Source organism: Tachysurus fulvidraco, chromosome 13 (genome assembly GCF_022655615.1).
Source record: "Tachysurus fulvidraco isolate hzauxx_2018 chromosome 13, HZAU_PFXX_2.0, whole genome shotgun sequence".
Lineage (NCBI taxonomy): Eukaryota > Metazoa > Chordata > Actinopteri > Siluriformes > Bagridae > Tachysurus > Tachysurus fulvidraco.
The window spans coordinates 18639840-18661039 of NC_062530.1; the positions used below are offsets into that span (position 1 = coordinate 18639840).

Consider the following 21200-nt stretch of genomic DNA (forward strand, 5'->3'; position numbering starts at 1 on the left):
GGACTTCCCCCACAGCACACAGTGAGCCTCAGTCTGCAGCTGAACACGGCCATACACACATTACTCAGAGTACTTTAGATTCCCTTCAGGGTGAAACCATCCATCATGCCATAGGATTTTTAACAAAATGCTACCAAATAGCAAGTGTAAACTCTGTTAATGTGCTTGATTTATTTCAATAGTATCTAACTAGGTTCTATTACAGTAAGAAAATGGTTCGACTCCGAATCGACTCATGAGTCAGACATGTCATGTGTATGGGGTTGCAGCCAGCATATTTGCTGTATTTTTAAACAGCTAAACTGATGCACCAACTAAACTAAAGGACAGCGCTGTATGATCTATGAGTGTTTCAGAGTAATGCAACAGAAAATGGTTCACTCTATAGTCCAAGACACTGCAAGTTCAATCCATGATGCGCGAGCCAACTGTAGCCGGGAGATGAAACTGGACATGCTGTCAGGTTCAGATAGTGTTCTCTCGAACTCCACTCAATCAAAGTGACACTAGCCAATCTGTGAGCTCTGGTCAGCATAAGAGTTTGAATGGTACTCATGCAGTGTTGTGGAGCTATATAAATAGCAGACCAGAAAGGCACATTCGGTTGGATTCTTGTGTTTCGTGTTAGTTGTGTGGGAAAAGACCATCACCAAAAAGCATCAAAAGTTTTTACCCTTGTCAGGCCTCACTTTCTTTGCTGATTGATTCATTTACATATCTGCAATGTAATAAAACCAAACCAAACTAACAGCCAAATATAATTTCTCTCTGCTTCAAACTTGCCAAATGCACAGATATTAAAGCATATAAAGATATAAAGTGTTCATTAGTATACTACAGGTTTCTCCAGTGCAGGAGTGTAAAAAAAAAGTTTGCCAAGTCCTAATTTAGTCATTTTGACCTGTGAGTAACACGTATAATTACACGCCTTTTTTTGTAAATATAAATCTTTTTAGTCACTGTTAGTTTTTCCGTTTCTAGCAAAGAAAGCAGAGATATTTTGGATCACTGTAATGCGATTGTGTAAAGCTAGAACATTAATTAATTTTTTATTTTTTATTTTTTTTTAGCGTTAAATCTTGCTTCCAGAACATGGAGATCTGTAAGCGCCGTGTGAACATGTACGATGCGGTCAACCAGAGCAAGACCCCGTTCATCACACATGTAGCCCCCAGCACTTCCACCAACCTCACCATGACCTTTAACAACCAGCTCAACACTGTGCACAGCCAGGTCAGTGTCGACAAACTTGCACACACACACACACACACACACACACACACACACACACACACACACACACACACACACACTTACTTCCCTTCCTTGTGTCCTTAAGTGCAGTTATTGGATCACACACATTGACACATTTGCATGAAGAAATGCAGATAACTTCTCCAAACCCCCACGGGTTTATACTGGTTTAGGAGTGTGTGTGTGTGTGTGTGTGTGTGTGTGTGTGTGTGTGTGTGTGTGTGTGTGTGTGTGTGTGTGTGTGTGTGTGTGTGTGTGTGTGTGTGTGTATGTGTCCTAAATCTATCCTTGTGCTCCTGTGTCACAATGTTCTAAATAAATATGTGACCTAAGTCAAGGGAGGAAGTCTGCACTTCCTGCTTGTCTTGCATTTTCTTCTCTTCGGCCATACAGACAGATTACATGACCAGCCGACTTGCTGACTTAAAATCAGCCCTGAATCAGAGAATTTTAAGTTCTTACATCCTGTGAAATGATTTCCTCCCTTCTCTATCAAACTGATCAATGCTGCTGTGCTATTCTGAATTGCAGTAAGAGAAAAAAAAACACAAACAATTAAACCACAAGAAACCTAGCATGTGTCTGTGGGTTAGACGGATGTTTTTTTTCCAGTGTGTGCTAGAAAAGAGTAAATAGCATATATCTGGCATGGGAACTATATAATAAGTCACTATTTTTAACAGAGGAAAGAGACCACAGTCCCACACACTTTGTTTTACCAGACAAAAGTTTGTGTATGCACAGGCCAAAATACAGCCAGGTAAAGTTCCTTTGTAACAAATACCACCTGCTACTTTAACTTTTTAGTTGTATTTATGACTTAAACAATTGGACATGTTTTTCCACTTGCATCTTCTCACTTCTTACGTACGGTTTTCAGAGTCTGCTGCCAAACGATAGCGTCCGATAATAATTTTCGTCCTTGTAACATTAACAGCATTGTCTTTACTTCTAAATTGCTCTAATTTCCAGGCATTTTATTCCACATTAATTTTCCTTTTGTAATTTCTAGTGTTTTAACCTGCCTCATTAAAAGGTGCCATTGAAAAGCAGGGCTGAATTCAGAGGGCCTGGTTATACATGTGAAGAGGATTTAATATCAGAGAGTAAATGCACTCTAAAATGTCACTGGAACTACATTTAAGGCAGATTCTGAAAACATAAATATGACACTCTTCATTACTCATAACATGACAGAACGTTTTTGTTGTTGTTGATCTATTGTAAGCTCTATTCAAAAACCTGATCTCAGATGATTCTGAAAAAGAAAAAAAATAATCTGGCAACTTCAGGTGTGTAAACTATATTCAAGCGATTTGCATATTGAGTATTTAACACTAAAGAAATCAACTGGAGCAGTAAACACAAGACCGAAAAGGCGTAACTTAAATATTGACGAAACTTTTGGTTTTAAGTCACCAACTCAGAATACTCATCGAGGCATCCCCTTTCCCTATAATTTACTGCCTTCTGTTTACACATGCCTTACCCACTAAAACCTTGAACTAGCTCTCATCTTTGTTTATTGCTTTGTCAATCCTCCTGAGAATTCAAAGTAAACCTTTAAACCTCTTCCAGCGTAATTACAGTTGAATTTCTGCCATAAAATCAGTGCACATATAGAAAGAGCTTGAGCGTACATGTTGGGTGGTAAGGTTTGTGCCGTGTGTGATTGTAAAAAAAGGGCTTGGCTGGTTCATGTTGTATTAGCAGGCTGCGAGCTGCAGTGTTTATTTTGTTTGATGAATGCCACAGTGGCGTATTGATTAACTCTCTCCCCTGGTGCTCATCGGCCGCACGAAACAAGAGAAAATGAAAAATGAAACGTGCCACTCAGAATTTTCCCCATGCAGACTCTAATGAAAAGCTTGTAATTACTAGCGGTGGCATGAAATGAAACAGGATTGCTTCAGTACTAAATGAAAGTAAATAAGGCTACCCTTCATTAAAAAGCTGGGGTTTAGAGTGGGAAATGTTGATCAAGGACATTTTAGATACCTCTTGTTCCACATGTCTGCTGTGGGTTTGATTGTAAGCATTGCATTTGAATCAGCAGCTATTATAGCTTTTATTTATAGACATGAATGCTATAAGCATGCTTATTCTTTTACCCAGGCCTGAAATGTCTGCTTGCTTTTTTCCTTTCTTGTGGATTGTAAAAGTCTGAATTTACTTTCCTTGTTTCCTTTTTGTCTTCGTGGCCAGAGTTAGAGTTAAACGAAAGTACTGCACTTTAGTCCTACAGCTAAGAAGAAATTCAGCCAAGATGGTAAAAATAACAAGATAATAGGTGAAAGGCTCCTGAACCATGCAGGATAAAACACTCTAGAGGGGAATAAAGACCAGGCTGAGGCATTTGAAAAGCTTGGTGTCTCGCTCTTGCTGGATAAATGTGTGTGGGTATGTTTAATCACAGTGCAGGGCAGAGAGAAATTATTATCTGCCGCTAATGAGACCGAGCAAGTTCAATGAGCTGGAGTAGCATAAAGTGTAACACGAGAGCACTGATTGACACGTACTCATCTTTCACACCCCTCCCATCCTTGTGTAGTGGTCAATAAGCTGTTTTATTGAACACCAGATGTACTCAAATAAAATGTGCTGCACATCAAATAAAAGTAGCATTTGTGTTGTCTTCAGACATGAAGCATTAATAGGGTGGATTTCATTTATTTAATTTGCAGTCTTAAAAAATTGAAAATCGCACATCTGTGTAGAATAATACATTCAGCTTATTTCTTATGTCTTATAAAGCGAATGGATGGTTTGCCTCGTCGATCATCGATTGCTTCAACCTCATCGATCGCCGCTTTCCGAAAAAGCCGTTATTGTCACTTTCGAGGCATCCTTCTTAAAACATCCTTCACATATAATGAACCTTTAGACACTTACTCTATAATCAGTACATTTTTATAATTTATTATTTCATAGCTTTTTCCTTCCATCATCTCCCTCATTATCACTCCATGTCATCCCCTCCCACACCCACTCATCATGCTTTTGTTTGTCTTTGTTTGTCTGGTGACTCCATCGGTTCCTTTAGGCCACCAACCTGGCTCCCTCCTCCACCAGTGCCACCCTTTCCCTTGCCAATCCTGATGTCTCCATACTAAACTACCAATCTGCACTCTACCAGCCTCCTGCAGCGCCCATGGCTGCCGTGGCACCCAGGACCATGCCCCTGCAGCCTGGCGCCCCTCAACTCTGCGCCACACGGCCTGACCCCTTCCAGCAGGCGCTCATTGTTTGCCCACCCACCTTCCAAGGTGAGAGCACTAATCATGCATGTTGAGTCTTGAGTTTAAGGAATTGTGGTAAAAAAAATTTTTTTAGAGAATGCTAGCTAGTTATCAATGTACACTAATGGATTATACACGCACTGGCTACTTTATTAGGAACAGCCAATCATGTGACATAAGTGCAATGCATGAAATCAATAAACTCAATGCAATAAATACTTGTTAATGACCAGACAGTTTCTAGCTACTACCAAAGTGAGCAGAAATCCTCAACACACAGCACCTTAAGGCAGAAGACCACATCAGATTTCACTCCTGTGATTCAACAACAGGGAAAAGTCTGGGGTTAGATTAGATTTCTGTTTTTGTCTGAGAAGAATGGAACCTGTTGTGATCTTCTGTTGATTTTATAATTTTATGAATGTTCATTATTGTTCCTAATAATATGGCCAGTGAGTGTATAACAGTGGACCTTCAAATCTTCATGTCTAACCTCTCAACAGTAGTTCGGTTACTCTGTTTATTGATCTGAATTTTGAATATCTGAATCCTACGATCAGTTGGTACACATAAATATCAGCCATGTGTTATGAATAGGAATAGAACTCCAGATGATCAGACCTGTGGTGTGTCTGGTGTGTCCTCAGGGTTGCAGGCGTCCCCCTCCAAGCACAGCGGCTACTCCGTACGAATGGAGAATGCTGTTCCCATAGTGACTCAGGCCCCCGGCGGTCAACCCCTGCAGATCCAACCTGGCCTTCTCACACAGGTAGAAACATGTCCTCCTTCACCATGGCAATGAAGAACCATGCGTGGTAAACTAATTATACCTCTATGTGTCTCCTGAATGCACTGCTACATCTGAATGTGGCTTTGGAAAAGAACAATTAGCATGACCTATTTTGTTTTAATGAACTATAATTCACCTCCTCTGACAAAGTCTTTCTCATTTGGTCATATATTATAATTGTGTGTGTGTGTGTGTGGGTGGGTGTCACAAGAGCTGGTCCCAGAGACTGCTACCAAGCTGGGCTTTTTGTCTCCACTGAAACTCTGCACTTGTGGGTTTTTTCCCTGGAGTGAAAGCCAGTCATGGTCTGACGAGCATGACAGAGGCCGGCTCTCAGAAAGATCTATGGATGCTGACGGGTTTTTTAGCCTTAGGGGCCATAAGGCAGGACCTGCACTGGATTGATGATGTTTGGCTTGAACTTCTTGACTAGCTGGTGGAGTTTGATACTTTCCAACCAGCCTGTTTACATCAGTCCTTAGTTACATTCTTTATGGATTATAGACACTTAGTTAGGTCATTTTTTTAACCATTTTAATGTGCTGGGATCTATAATATCCCCCTTTTTTGTGCGAGAAAACCTGGTCCTTTTCTCGCTCTATGCTTATTTGCCTGAAGGTTTGAGAGCCCTCATGTTTTTCAAGTGTGTGTAAAGAGGGATGAGGCTGATCCCAGAAGGCTGCCTAGGCCTTTATCTGAATCAGGAATGCAGAAAATGCAGGAACAATCAGGGAGGGAGAGCATTCAGAGCCTCTAGGGGTGACAAAGGGCCTTCACCAAGCGAGAGAGACTGGGCGCCATGTCAGAATGGGGGTTGTGCAGATGATGGCTATGCATGGAAAAGAATCCTTATCTGGGTTACAGTTCCAGGGCAGACGAGCTGATTACACACCCCAGGCCAGAGCGAGACAACTGAAAGTGCCCAGAATAAAGGAAATGAGCTGCAGGGACATAATGTCTCGTATAGAAATAAATATTTGTGACAGTGTGGCTGCAAAAGAAAGAAATCTGCTGAGAATAAGGTCATTACCTTAAAGGAAGTCGAGGGTTGCACACTGCATATAGGTTAACAGTGCTTTCAGCATTTCATGTCAGCTAAAACAAAACCAAGTGCTGACTTGCTTAGAGAGTGTTCTGGGAAAACTTCACCAAAGTATGTGAAAAAGGACATGTTCTAGTTTTATGCACTTTTATGTTTCACAGCTTGAGTCTTTGAGATAAATTGTTCAACTCGACTAATGATCGCCCTCCAAGCGCCTTTACTCTAATCCCAACATTTGCTTCAGACAAAAAAATAAAAACCGTCAACTGCACCAGCAGGCAAAAGATGAAGGTGACAAAAAAATATCCTGTTAATTTCAGTCATCCAACACACACCTTAAAGAATGTTCCAGCAAAACCTGGAAGCCATGAACCACTAAAGACATGGCCAAACATAAATGAACCTTTTTTCCCCCTAAGGCCCTTGTTTGGTCTGTCACTAAGCTTAAACATAATAGACCCCTGCCGTTTGTGGTCAGGCCCCCTTTGTGTGAGCCAAGCGCTCTAGCCCATACTGATGGCATCGCAAACTAGATGTGCGAATGGTATTAAAGCAACAATTCATTAGTTGTACATTAAACTGTTAATCAGTAGAGCTGCATTAAGCCATTAGAGCTGAAGACACTCCTCTTCTAACCACGTCTCTGGGCAAATTATGCCTGGCTCTCCGTGCACTCCATGCCAGTCATACAAAGCAGCTCCTCACAAAGCCGCTGAATGGGGGGCTCCTGAATTTAATTAAATCCTGAGCTGATTTGGAAAACGTCAAAACCATCAGCACACTGCCTAGGAGATGCTACATATCTTTATTAAGGAAAGGTCTTATCTTTTTGGAGATGTGAGTCAAGGCCATGCTTCGTTTTTCAAGGTGCATTATGAATCTCTTAAGATAGCGGTGCCAAGGGAAAGGATGAGAAATTCAATTCAAAATGAAAGTGACAAAAGCTTTTTGTTATTCAACAGTGGCTTTTTGCCAAAGTTGTTTCATTTTGGTGTGTTGAGTCTATTTGAGCACTTGTAGAGGACAATGGCAATAGATAAATGAGATGTGTTTGTCTGCTTTATGCTGTGTATTATTTATTTATATTTATATAAATCTATTACCGCAGTAGTTTAGAGAAAGAACAAAAACATGTTATTTGATGTTCCTTACTGCATAGTCAGCCTGCCTAAAGGGGATGTTTGACCCCTTTGGTTGCTCTTCGGCACAGTTTGGCACAGTTGCTAACGGTCACAGCTGCAAATAGCTTTGTCCTTTTCTCCTTATTCGAAATGTGTGGGTGTTCTAACGGACCTGTTTAGTTGGGAGTCTTACACTCCTCTACCACCTGCAGTGCAAACTTCAAGCTACGAACCCAAAGCCCCAACGCTATTTTTTCTTTCTCTCCTTGTCTTGTAGCAGGCCTGGCCCTCTGGTACCCAGCAGATCTTGTTACCCCCAGCATGGCAGCAGCTAACCCATACCTCTGTACAGCATGCCACCGTCATCCCAGACACCATGAGCACCTCTCAGCCCCTGCCCAACTGGAGGTAAGACCACCTGTCTGCCTTCAATCATTCACAGAGAATGTAATTGAAGGCAGAGCCATTTTGGTATCTGCAAGAAATTAAATTGAAATGCATTGCTGAGTTGTTGTAGACGTGTTTCTGGGCACAGATCACCGTTTGTTACTGTATACTCGATATGAGGATTGAAAACAGAAAATGGGGTTCATTGGAATAATGTCTGTAAATAAAAATGTCAGTTTATCCCGCAGCTATTTGTATTCGTTCGGTGTCATTTCTATCTGAGCTAGTTGGCTGGGATTCAGCCTGAAAACAAATAGATGCCAGTTCCATACAGTGATATATGAAAATCCCTGAGTGCTTAATATTAGTGTATACTATTGGGTGTATACTATTTTATTTCAGTTTAACATATGTTTAACATAAAATAGGCAATGAAGTGATTTAATATGAACATAAATGGTAGAAATCTTACATGTAAGTGCATAATAGGACCCAAATGCAAATATATTGAAGAGATGCATTAAATAACTGGATACCAGTACACATATGCGGAAGGTTCAGACGGCTGGAAGTTGCTTGACCAGTCATATGTGAAGCTTGTGCATCACTGCATAGCACATTTACATAGTAAACACCTGAACAGGGTCATGATGCTTTAAATTAGGCTACTAGTTTGTTTATTTTTTGGGAAATAGACCCAACTGAATGTGTTAGTATATATGGTGAGCAAAAATAATAGCCGCAGGATTTAATAATCAATCCCATGCACAATAACAGGGGATATTAAGGAAGGTTCCGGGCCACAATTCACAAAACCAGTGGTGGAAGTGCTCTACTTCTGGATTTCTGCTTTCTTAGAGTTTCTAGGGACATAACGGTAAGATTCAAAACAAAGCAAACCCAAAAGAAAATAATTTCTGGTTTAGGCCACGTTCACATTGGGTTCAGATTTGAAAACAGATATAAGCACTAAAAATGTAAAAACTAAAGTGATACAGGCACAGATAGTATGATCGTGTTGCACTGCACACACGCACACACACACACACACACACACACACACACACACACACACACACACACACACACACACACACACACACACACACACACACAGCTCTACAATACATTTACATAATTGACAGATGCTTTAAATCTGAGCAGCTGAAGATTTCATAAGTGCTATTAGCTTATAGGTAAAATGTGTGTGTCCTTGTGCTTGTGCCGTCTCCTATAAACTGACACGTGATCAAAAGTATTTGAACAGACACGTGAGCCTCATTTCCATGTATTGCCCGTCATGTTATCATATCTGTCATGTTGTTATCATAATCAGTGTTTTGTACCCCAGGATGTCCTTCTGAAACCAGCCTAAAATAATATTGCTCCATTTTGAATGGAAACGTGGTAAATATAGGAACGTTTAGAGTGGAATGGAAACGTGTGTACTTCAGTGTTAGGCCCTGTCACGATAAGGCAATGAAGATGCATTGTGGATGTAGTTATTAATTACACCCCTGCTAATATGTATACAGCAAAAGAATGTACATATCTCTATAGCCTATTACTGAGCATGTTGATACTCATTTGCACCTTTAAAACACAGGGGAAAAGTGTTATATTGCATGCCTATTTGACTTTGATGAATGAGCAAGTTGAACTAGGCAGGAAGCTGTGTACTCAGCCTACCAGCTGGGTTTGCTCATAAATTATGCATGCAAAATGAAGTACAGTTTTATTTTAAAATCCGCTAGTCAAAAGCATGCCATATTGCATTGAGTGCTAATAGAGAATTCATGTTAAATGTTTTAAGAGTTTTTGAGTGGTTCGTGGTGTAGCTCGGGTCACTGAGTTAACTATAAGGCGAAGGATTTGGGCTGGCTCGTGTTGCTGTGTGGGCAGCAGGCTCGGCCTCGTGTGGGTTTGCTGATGTAGTGAGAAGTGGAGATGCGAGCCTTCAGCCCAGCCCTGACGCCTCTATTGTCCTCGGTGAGCCCGTCTGCAGGAGTGTCGCACTTGCACTGCAGAGTCAGAGATCTCTCCTCTGAGAGCCATGCCTCTGCTGTCAGTCTGCTCGGTGTCCAATACAGACACTGCTGCCTTCTACTGGACAAGATTCACATTGCATTGTGTCATGATTGTTAGCACTGGCGTGTCACGGGGATCAATGATGAATGTTGCTTGATCTATTTTGATTTGGATAGATTTACAGAACTGTATTACAGCTTTGGTTTTTTATGCATTGTTTAGAACTGATGTCACATTCTCAAAACCCTTTGTTTGACCAGACGACTTTGCGACCAAACAGTGAATCCTTTTTCATTGCTTTCACACCAAATGCATTCAACGAACACATCTTCCAAAATCCATGAACTCTTTTGTCATTCACACTCCAGCACCCGCAAGACACTACGTATCTGCAGCACATTTTTCAAACGCTAACACACTATTTTCAAAACTGTAAAAAACACATTCAATACAGATCCAATGGCAGGTGTTGTGTAGTTCAGCAGTAAGCATACTGAATATATAAAAAACAGAATATTTACAGTAAAAAGGAAGTAAGAGTCAATTCCTATAGAGTTAATTGCAATTTAGCTGTAATCCTATTCAGGAATTAGGGAAACTGTTTTTACTGTAATCGTGTTTCCATCTTTTAGTAAAGGGGGTTTTGGAATGATTTGTTTGTTTGGAAATATGGATAAAGGAAGGCAGGTTGTTGAGGAAAGACGAGTAGCAGAGTGAGGGTTAATGATATGTTTATATAAAGATAGAGAAAAAATAAAGGACATCGAAGCAAATCGCGGCATTTCTACAAATTCATTCTTGTGACCGTACGTATACTTCAGTATAGACAATGAAGTGAAAAGGATGTTCTTCTTATTTTAGAATGAAATATTGATTTATGTGAAAAATCCTTCAAACTTCAAAGATGCCAATGGTTCATCATTTATGTATCTCTTCTTAGTGTATTTTAGGTCAGTGTGTTACGAGTGACAGTGTTTGCTTCCTGAGTGAGAATCATTTCCAGCAAAACAGATGAATGAGCTTATTTTGAGACATGTTTAATGTGTTTGCTCTTTTGAGCGAGTTTTGGTGATGAGATGAACTGTTTGGAAAAGATTCATATTGACAATACAGACTGTATGAAGAGTTTGGAAAAAGTGGCTTCAGTATTAACAGATGCTTGTTACCAATTGAAAAAAAACTATAAGACAGTGCTTGACCTTAACTGAGCATATTATGATGCAGATTCAGCTTCAAGAGAAGAAGATTAAAACAAGTTTATTGTCATCTCAATAATTTCATTTGGTAGACACCCTTCTCCAGAGCAACATACATTTCATCTCATTTTATACAACTGAGGGTTAAAGGCCTTGCACAAAGGCCCAGCAGTGTAGCTTGCTGGATTTGACCTCACACCCTTCCAATCTGTACTCCAACATCTTTACCGTTGAGCTACCAGGATTGAAAGCATGGCTTTTACACCAACAGGCACTGAACAGTCAGGTGCTGCTGGGAGTTGAACCCAGGATTTACTGTTTACTAGACAGTCACTTTAACCAACAAAGCCACAGCATCACGTTGATGTTTATTCTCTAAAGGAAAAGAGAAAAGAGTATCAAAGATTGTCTATTGAGAACACTACTTGCTTTAATTTTTCAGGAATTCCCATCCCCATGGTAGCCATTACAATCCCATCATGCAACAGCCAGCCTTGCTTGCCAGTCATGTGTCACTGCCTTCCCAGCAACCTTTGAATGTGGGCGTGGCTCATGTAATGAGGCAGCCGTCAAACAACAGTTTGTCCTCCAAAAAGAGTAAGCCGCAGCAGATGAGCAACAGGTCAGTGGCTAACATGTTTGGGTTTTTGCAAGATGGGATGAAAGAGTTTATTCTTTGACGCTTTTATGTGACTTCCTCTCTCAGGAACATGTCGGCCTATGAGGTGACCTCCTCCCAGACGGTGTTGTCACCTCAGCGTTCGAAGCGCGTGAAGGAGAACACACCTCCACGCTGTGCTGTGGTGCAAAACGGACTCTCTGCTCCCTGCCCCCCACCCCAGGCCTGTGGAGGAGGAGGATGGGGAGAAGAGCAGGCCTCTAGCACAACACGAGAGCACCATGGATCACACAATCAACATCCGCAACACAACCAACACAACCCTACTCGGCAGACCATCGTCATCCCTGACACCCCGAGTCCGGCTGTCAGCATCATCACCATCAGCAGCGACACAGACGAGGAGGATGAGCACAAGCAGCCTAGTAACACCAGGTCAGCAGGGTTGGTGTTATTGATATTGATTGTTATTGACTATATTTTTTCAATTTCCAAATAATTTTCCTATCTGCGTTGTTTTCATCTCTTCACAGCACATCATCCAAGCAGCGCAAAAACGTCATCAGCTGTGTCACTGTCCACGACTCCCCAGACTCTGATTCCAGCAATAACAGCCCCTACGCTTTGGAGTCCCGAACCAACGGCCTCAATGCCAACAACTACAACTCTAAGGGAACAGTGCTGGATGACTACAATAACGGAAATCCAAGAACCATCATCATCCCTCCCCTGAAGAGCCAGACCAGCGAGAGCCTGAGCGAGTGTGATGGACTTGTTCATGGTGAGACTCAGTTCAGTGCATGCTGTGGAATCCATGATGGCCTACGTCATGTCTAAATGAATATGCTTTCATTTTCCTGTACTTGTACTGACATTCCAAATATATCTTTGATCACTACAGACACAATGAACCACCAGAATCCTGCTTACAAGTTTAAATCCTCCAATGGAGGCCTGTCAGCTAACAATCACTCATCAGGGGGTGTTCCTGGAGGCGGAGCATATCGGCAGCAACGCTCTGGGCCACACCCTTTCCAGCAGCAGCCGCTCAATCTCAGCCAGGTGTGATGTTTATGTGTTTCTGGAGTAGTTGTGTCACGTGCACTGATAGATGGTCATCTGTATTCATGCATACAGTGTTGTAAAGCCAAAAACAATGCAAATAGTGTGATGAGTGCAAAACAAGGTGAATAACGCTACATACTCTTTTCCAGGCTCAGCAGCACATGGTGGTCGAGAGAACTGGAGGACACAGGAGACAACAAGCTTATATCACACCTACAATGACTGCTCAAGCTCCCTATTCCTTTCACCACAATAGTCCCTCGCACAGTGCTAATGTGCACCCCCACCTAGCTGCCACTCACTTATCTGGCCAACCCCATCTTTACACGTACACCACTCCCGCTGCCCTGGGTTCCACCGGCACTGTGGCACATCTGGTGGCATCACAGGGTTCAGCTCACCACGCAGTCCAACACGCTGGCTACCCACCAAGCATCGTGCACCAGGTACCTGTCAGCATGGGCCACCGCGTGCTCCCATCCCCCACGCTGCACCACGGCCAGTACCAGCCCCAGTTCGCACACCAAACGTACATCAGCGCCTCTCCTGCCTCCACTGTCTACACTGGATATCCCTTGAGCCCCACCAAGATGAACCAATACCCGTATCTCTAGACCTGAAAACACTGGAGCCGAGTCCAACGCTGCTTCCCGTCCTCTCCCCACTAAAGACAGAGTCAGTAAGACAAGCCCAAGCTTAACGGCCCCAAAACCCTTTCCCTGTCCTCGTAACGCTTAAACTTGAAGACAATGAAGATGCTGGTGGAGAAAGAAAGAGTACTACAGGAGGAAAGGGATGAGCTTGAAAAGGAGTTTTTTTTATGAATTTGGCCAGTTCTGTTTCTTTTTGGGTTTTCTAATATTTTAAAAAATATTTTTTCCTTAATTTCTTTTACAGCTTGGTCACATTGCTGTTGGCATATTGGGAAAGACTGAGAGTTTGATTAGCTCATTTGTTATTTTTTTTGGTTTCTTTGATTTTTTTCTTTCACTGACTGTTGAGCTGAGGTCATGTGGTGGATGAGAACGTTATATAAGGTGAAATACGGATATCTGCTGCTCTATAAAGAAAAAAAATTATGATGGCCTTGAACTGTCTTAAACATTTCCGAATCACTTGCGGTGATGGGTGCTGTACGTACTCCACCATTCTTTCCTATAACAACAGCTGGAGGAATCTTCTGGAAAATGAGGAGAAAAAAAAGACAAAAGACTTTCTAGTGTATTTATCGATTTTTTTTTTTTTGTTCTCGGTTTGTGTTCACTTTTAGAAAATAAAGTTTTGTCATAGAGTAGGACATTTAGCTAGCCCCCCCCCCAACCCCCACCCCTTGCTCCTTCTTTTTAGAATGTAGCAAACTACTCCTGCTTATTTTATGAAGAACCTTTCTGATACCAATAGATTTCCTTTGTTTCTCCTCTTTAAATGTGATTGCACAACGTTGTTGTAATAACATAAGCATGTATAACATAATAGTCTGTGCACGTGTGTGCTGCTGTTGGCCATGTGCGTGGTACACCTTCCTCTGCACCTTTGTGCGATATATTCCTCCACGGTCTTAGGTTTATCATTGTTCCCTCGTAGTGCCTTACACATAATACAACAGTTTACTTGGCTGGAAAACCTTTTAGAACCAACAGAAACTAGGTTGACCGTTTGGCTTCTAGGTTGGACGACTTCGTCTGAGATGTTATGTTCTTACTTTCCAGGTGTAAGCATAGTCCTAAATGTAATTAGTTGGATAATTATACACGACACTATTTCGTAAAACAACAGTGCTTCTTGTTTAGCATGCATGAGCTTATTTAACATTTAGACCAAGATACTTCCTTGGAGTAATGAACCAAAGTTGTCATTCGGTAAAGATTAGTAACGTTTTGTTACTGTATTATGTATAGTATGTTTACTGTATAGCATAGCTGTGTGTCTTAGGAACCTATTCAGTGGCACTGAGCTTTTGTGTTGTTTTTTTTTTGTTAGATCAGCAGAATGGCGTGAATTGGTGCAACCAACGCGCTAAACGTGATTCGTTTTGAATACCCGCTCTAATGCGTTTGATTAACCTTCATAAAAAACCTAAGGTTAAGGGCAAAGTGTATTATCTGCTAATGAGGTCCAGTTGCAGCACATATGGGAGGGATTTCTAGATGGAGGTCAGAATAGCAGGAGTGTTAGCAGAGCGAACAGCATCGAGCGGCTCCGGTGAGCCTGGTGCAGAAATGATGTTGAAACAGTGAACCTGTGAGGTCGAGGTAGGGACAGGACCGATTAAGGTGCTAAAAGATGGCACTGGATGGATTTTTTTCTTTTGATGGGAATTGTAGGGAGGAGAGAGAGGAAGACTAAATTCCACATCTTAATGAGAATAGCATGTTGGCTTTGAGCATGTCGGTAGGACCTGGAGGAGTCTGCGCTACTTGTGGCACTGCACGAAAAACGCACTACCTTCTGAACCAAACGTTTGTTGGTGAAATCTGTGCTGGGGATTTGTTTGTGTGCTTTGAAGGCTGTGGTTCTCAGCATGAACCAACCGAAGGGATTGTTCACCTGAAAGAGTTGCAGAAATTTGTTGTTCCTCTTTGTCTTAAATAAAGGAAGCACTTGTGCTAGATCTCGCTTTAAGGGAAATGGATCACTGGTACGGGGAAGAAATTATGGGCCAACCGTTGAGTTTGCTTTTATTTATTATTATTATTTTTTCTTTTTCCTGCCTGACAGCCTTAATGTCAGCTTGTGTTTTCTCCAATGATTAAGTGATTTGTCTCGATGAGGGCACATGCATGTGATTTTCCGAATGCGTCTGAATGCATCCGCTCTCGTCTCATGCCATAGCCCTTGCATTTGAAGTGGTTTTATTTTTTGTTTTTGTTTTTTAATAATCATGCTGTGTTATAAATATGATGTGTCAGTTAGAGATACATTTAGGTTAATTGTCAAGATTTTGTTAAATATCATTAGGCTTTTCTTTATTTGTATCTGGTGGTAATTAGTAAAAAGTATTCTTAGGGGCGTCTAGTAATCAGAAAGCATTGAACATTTTTAATTCATGAGCTTATATGTTAATTTTTTTCCATAGACTGTTATTCGTTACGAGCTGAACGATGTAGGATGTCAGGATGTCTGTTGATTTTTAAGTTGTATTTGACCCTGTAAGAGCCCACACTGGTTTCAGGCGCTGCGACATGGAGGTTCCAGTGTTGATTAGAAATGCGTCTAACATTCCATATTAGAAGGCGTCGTCTTGTCTCGCTGCACTGTCTGTAGTCTCTGGTCCTGTCTTACCTCACGTAGTCTGGAAATGTCTGACTACACGGGGACTCGTTGTCATTTCACACCTGTAATTCTTCCCACCAAAGAAATTCAGGGTGTTGACAATGTGCAAAATTGTCCGTCGGACGTAAATAAGATGACGGACAAAGAAAGAAAAATCAGATCGATATTTAGAAATATTCCACACCACAGCATATAGGATAAATCATCCTTAACTTAAACTGAACTGTGCATGCTGTCACAAGCTGCATGGTGGTTTTCTTTGAATCCTGTTGTACAGATTTGTACATTTCTTAGATTAGATTTTCAATTCTATAAGAAAATACGACCACTTGTACTTCTTATCTTACACTTTTTTTGTTACAAGATCTTCAGCTTTACTAATGTGATTATGAAGTGAGTTTGTGAATCAGTTAACAAATAGAAATCAGTACTCCACAGTGACCTGAATGAGATAGCAGTGATGGTCACTAGCACAAAATGAATGTACAATGTGAGACTAAACATCTCATATCTATTTATATATATACACATTATATATATATATATACAAAACACTATTAGTTGTTATAAAACAGTGCCATCTTTTTACTGTAAGTGTTCATTTTTCCTAAAAAAAAAAAAAAAAAAGGAAAAAGGATGCAATATGTCTCACAAGAACAACTTGGTTACTGTTTATTTTTCATTTTCTTTAGCTTATTGCATTTTAAATGAAATGAGATGAGCTGGAAAGCCCTATTAGCTCTACAAAGTTTTTTGATATGTAGGTTGCAGAATAGATCCAGTGACCTTATTGTTACCAAAATGTCTGAAAATTTCCATCTTTTTTATGAGTGACAATTTCGAACAAGACAAATTGTAACTATGATTTTCTTTCCTTGATCACCTTCTAGAAATTCATCCGCATGTCAAAACACTGCCTTCCGATCTATGAACTCGAAGCTTTAAGCAATACAAAATGACACCTTTTTCTTCATGGTAATCAAATCCGTAACAGTCGAACGTTCCCCTTCAGTGTGAAAAGCATTTCCAGCTCCAGATGTCCTCCTAGCTAAGGCTTTGAAGCGTTTTAAATTCCAGACAAGCGAAAATGCTGTTTATTACCCTAAACAGTCTAATCAGTGTACGAGCGCTTTGTGAAGCACACACTGTTGAACATCATCACAGGTGTTTTATCACTTCCTTTTGGTGACAAGAGTGACAGCTCTTCAACCATATAAAAAAAAAAACACCTTTTTGTTAAGTGTTTGAATTTTTTTTTTCAGGGCATGGGTTAAATCAGAACAGTCACGTGTCTAAGGAAGTCATTAATCTGCATGTGCAAATGTGCCAAGAGGCCAAACTATAAAAATGGGCAATCTGTATACTTTTCCAGAACCAAAAAAAAAAAAGGGAAAAATCTTAAACCCTGACGTATGGAGTTGAATTTTTGGTCAGATTCTCATGACGGACTTAAGACCTGATTATCTAAACAGCTTGACAAGGGTCTTGCGTCACGTCTGTTGTAAAGTTGTCCTAGCGACAGTAAATCCTGCTCGGTGCTGGAGACGCACTCGATCAAATGCAAATCTGTCAGATCCACCCTGACGAAAAGACAATTTATCACCAGTCACCGTGGTAATCTGTTATGTAGCTGTGATGCACTGTAGCCATGTGTGCAACCATCTTTGACATGAACTTTTTTTCTACTTGCACAGCAACAAGTCAAATGTAAACTAAATATTTTTCTATAATATCTCAAGACCTAAGAAAGCATCGCACCCCGACCCTGATTTTTGTGTCTATTGCTGTAGGGTTTCTCAATGGTGTATCTCATTAGTTGTTGTCAAAGCTGTTGTGTGCTGCAGTATTTTCAAGTATGTTACTTTGTTAATGTCTTCTTTTTTATTTAGCTTTCATTATTGGAGATTTGAAGAAGTGTGACGTCTCATTATTCCGATCTGTTAACGTAGCGCTGTGTGTACCCTGTACCTTAGACTAATATTATTAAGTATGTTATGAGAATGGATATTTTACTGGCTTTATAGAATGTTAAAATTGAATATAATATTGAGAATAAGAAGAATGATTTAACTCCAAAAAGTTGAGTACTTGCTAACTAAGCGCTTGTGTTACCATTAAGATGTTGTGTGCTTCTCTTAATTTTCGTTGTAGAAAAATTGAGTGAGTTTATATTAGGCTTCGACGACTAACGATAGCAGTGTAAATTTATGGAGGATTTTAACAAACATCTGGGTTATAGAAGAATATAGTTATTTTAATTGTTCTATTTACTAACTGTAGGGTGAGACGGGGCTCGCATTGTGGTGAACTATGTTATAGCTTGTTATTCACTGTTACTTTTGATCATTTTTTCGGTCTCCAAGGTGAATCGAGTTATTAATGAGAATTTGTATGCTCACATATGCATATTGTATATGTGTAGAAATGTAATCACACTTTGTCTTGGATTTACATTAAAATGTCACAGCATTAATCTGTTTATCTCATGATACTTTTTGCTTCAGTTTTATGCCTCTTATGTGATTTTTGTGTTTTATTATATTTTGATAAAGTGCTTAATACATAATACATATGAAGCTGGTTATATCCATCACACATATACAGCTGGTGTGGGGAGCAGATGGGTGCTGCCTGGCCCTTGTATTCGGGACAACAAATAAATGCTCGACAGCCTCTGCTTCATGGAACACTGCAGTGTCAATCGATTGATTTACAGTATGACTGTGAGCAAAAATCCCAAGTTTAACTGTTGTAATAAGTTACTGAGCCCATCCACTGTGCTCTAATTTTATTTAATAGTCACCGCATACACCGTGACTGTATGTAGATGGAGATTATGGCTCTTTAAAAGTCTCTAAAGAAAAGTTATTTGTGCAATGTGCCAAATCCAGCAGACGAGGTCATGTCATTTAAGGATCAACATCCACCTCACACTATATTTGCGGCCCAAGGACGAGGGATTGTTTCCTGGATTGCTGGGTTGCTAGAGTTATTCTGAGGAATAAAACTCACGGACACAGATGACCAGGCTGGGGGTGTCACATCTCTCTGTCCATTTGGGACAGCAGATCAGTTCAGGAAGCAAGTTGTCTATGTTCTGACAAACAAATCAGGCAGTTTAGTTTATATTAAGGTCTTACCACCCATCTTATGGCCATTAGTATGACAAAATTTCAGAAAACATGGCAAGTTGGACTGACTGTACTAAATTGCCCCAGAATGTGATTGTTCCTGGTGCCTTGCAGTGGACTGTTATCGTATCCAGGTTATGCTCAGTGTTACACAGATAGACTCCAGACTTATTGTTGCTCTCAGCAGGATACTGAACATGAATGAATGAAAGAACAAATGAATGAATGAATGAATGAATGAATGAATGAATGAATGAATGAATGAATGAATGAATGAATGAATGAATGAATGGTGTTGTCATGTTCAAATATTCAAAAATTATTTGTGCAAACTATAGCTATGCTTAAAATGAAAGCATGAATGAAATAAATGAAATGAATTCTGGTTCCATCATACTGTGGATGATATCAACCTTTCTTTCCTCACCAATAGGGGGCGATGTGAGTCAATATATTATCACTGGCTAATTTCAATTAGGTATATTCCCCGTGCACTGAAAATCACACCACGCTAGAAATAACTATACATTCTTAACCTACTCAATTTTACATTTCTCCACTATATAACTTTGACATTTTTGAACCCCATAATATCAATTCACTGGTTTTTATCTTGTCCTACAAACTATAGACTACAGTCGGCGTTGCCGTGAAACCACCGACGCCAGCAGGCGAGTCAACCTAACCCTATTTCTGATGGACAGCTCTTTTAGCCAATAGGAATCGAGCTCTTCGGACTTCATGCCCAAATAAGTATAAAGCAGAGGCGGGGTTAATGTAGTGCCGACTACGAGTCAGTCTATTGGAGGAGAGAAGGATGCTCTATCTATCTATCACTGGAGTGGAATCAGACACCTATCCATGAAAAATATCCCGTTATGTCTAGATGTCATGGGAGAAAAACTTTTTCTCAGATCCACACCTGATTTACAATTGACTATGAGTTTCAACTCGGATATTTAATTCACTAAGGACCTTGTAAGGTAAGGGTTGTGTGTGTTAACGTTAGCAAAGGCTACACAGATGTGTGTGGGGGGCAGTTAGCGAAAATATCTCGCTATATATATCTTTTTGCACAAAGCTTTGCTAGCATACAAGTGATTAATGTGAGCTAGCTAGAACAAACGCAGAACTTTTTATATTTAGTTATATATGTGTTTGTGTTGGTGTGTATATACAGTATATAGGTGTATTGGTCAGTAGTAACGAGGGGCAATTAGTTAGCTAGCATTATATATGACAATATGAGACCGTTATGGCTTCACAAAGTAACCCAGAGGTTCTCATTGTTCTAAATAACCACCCTTCTTACACACCAGTTTATTAACGTGTAAGAACGGTTTTTATTCACACACGGATTAGTGAAATCTTACAAAAACACCTACCTTCGTATAAACTTAGCGTTTAGTAGCCGGTAGCCATCACGTTAGCTCGGGGTTCTGGCTCATGATGGACGTTAGGGGATTTAAAAAAAAAAAAACGTTGTATTCAAATCAATTAATTAATTTTCCCCTGCACGAGAGCGTGCTATAGAAACAAAGAGAGCGCGCAGCTCTCGCGCACACCTACGAGTTTTTTTTTTTCCTAATTCACAATGAGCACGCGCACGAATCATTCTCATCTAACGCACGCTTGGGCGCTTTATTAAGGGCTGAATCGCATTACGTTACATTGCATTACATCGTGTGTTATCCAATGGACATTTTTATGTTTGAAGATTTTCCACGGTGCCAAGGCGCTGACCGGTTCTTCTCCAATCGCCTCGGCCAAAAACATGAGTTTGTCTGAATGGAGGCTGTGACGCAAAGCCGAGGATGGCGCGTGCTTTCACTGTGCTTGATAACGGTGGTCTCCATGGCGACCTCATACCATCCAGCTCAAGGTAAGTTGCATAAAGATGAGGATTGTGGTTACTTTGCACTAAAATGGTTAAAATCTGGTTTTATAAGACAGCTCCATCATTTACAAATTAATTATGTTTATACTTAACGACTTTTTAAGTGTTTACGTGCAGCAGTGACGTCACATTGCTAGCTTGATCACAGTGCTATAGTA

At 40.5% G+C, this 21200-nt stretch overlaps 2 protein-coding genes across 9 annotated transcripts in view; both read left to right on the forward strand.

Annotated features, from left to right (window-relative positions):
• The window catches only part of hipk2 (homeodomain interacting protein kinase 2), an 86426-nt gene extending 67939 nt beyond the window's left edge, over positions 1-18487 (forward strand). For 4 of the 5 annotated variants that reach the window (XM_027161505.2, XM_027161509.2, XM_027161507.2 and 1 more), the window contains exons 6-15: positions 1-21; positions 1071-1233; positions 4298-4520; positions 5141-5262; positions 7724-7854; positions 11500-11679; positions 11764-12111; positions 12210-12457; positions 12578-12738; positions 12891-18487. The exon at positions 1-21 is cut by the window's left edge and continues 164 nt beyond it. In XM_027161505.2, coding sequence (XP_027017306.1) covers positions 1-21; positions 1071-1233; positions 4298-4520; positions 5141-5262; positions 7724-7854; positions 11500-11679; positions 11764-12111; positions 12210-12457; positions 12578-12738; positions 12891-13355 — 2062 coding nt within the window. In that variant the 3' untranslated portion in view covers positions 13356-18487. The remainder of the gene's footprint in view (positions 22-1070; positions 1234-4297; positions 4521-5140; positions 5263-7723; positions 7855-11499; positions 11680-11763; positions 12112-12209; positions 12458-12577; positions 12739-12890) is intronic. The other variant, XM_027161506.2, reaches the window with a different exon arrangement.
• Positions 18488-19881: 1394 nt separating this feature from the next.
• si:ch211-1e14.1 (UPF0606 protein KIAA1549) overlaps positions 19882-21200 on the forward strand; it is a 45451-nt gene continuing 44132 nt past the window's right edge. Inside the window, exons 1-2 of one of the 4 annotated variants that reach the window (XM_047822482.1) lie at positions 19882-20128; positions 20863-21027. In XM_047822482.1, the coding sequence (XP_047678438.1) occupies positions 20934-21027 (94 nt within the window). In that variant the 5' untranslated portion in view covers positions 19882-20128; positions 20863-20933. The remainder of the gene's footprint in view (positions 20129-20862; positions 21028-21200) is intronic. The other 3 variants (XM_027161504.2, XM_047822483.1, XM_047822484.1) reach the window with 3 other exon arrangements.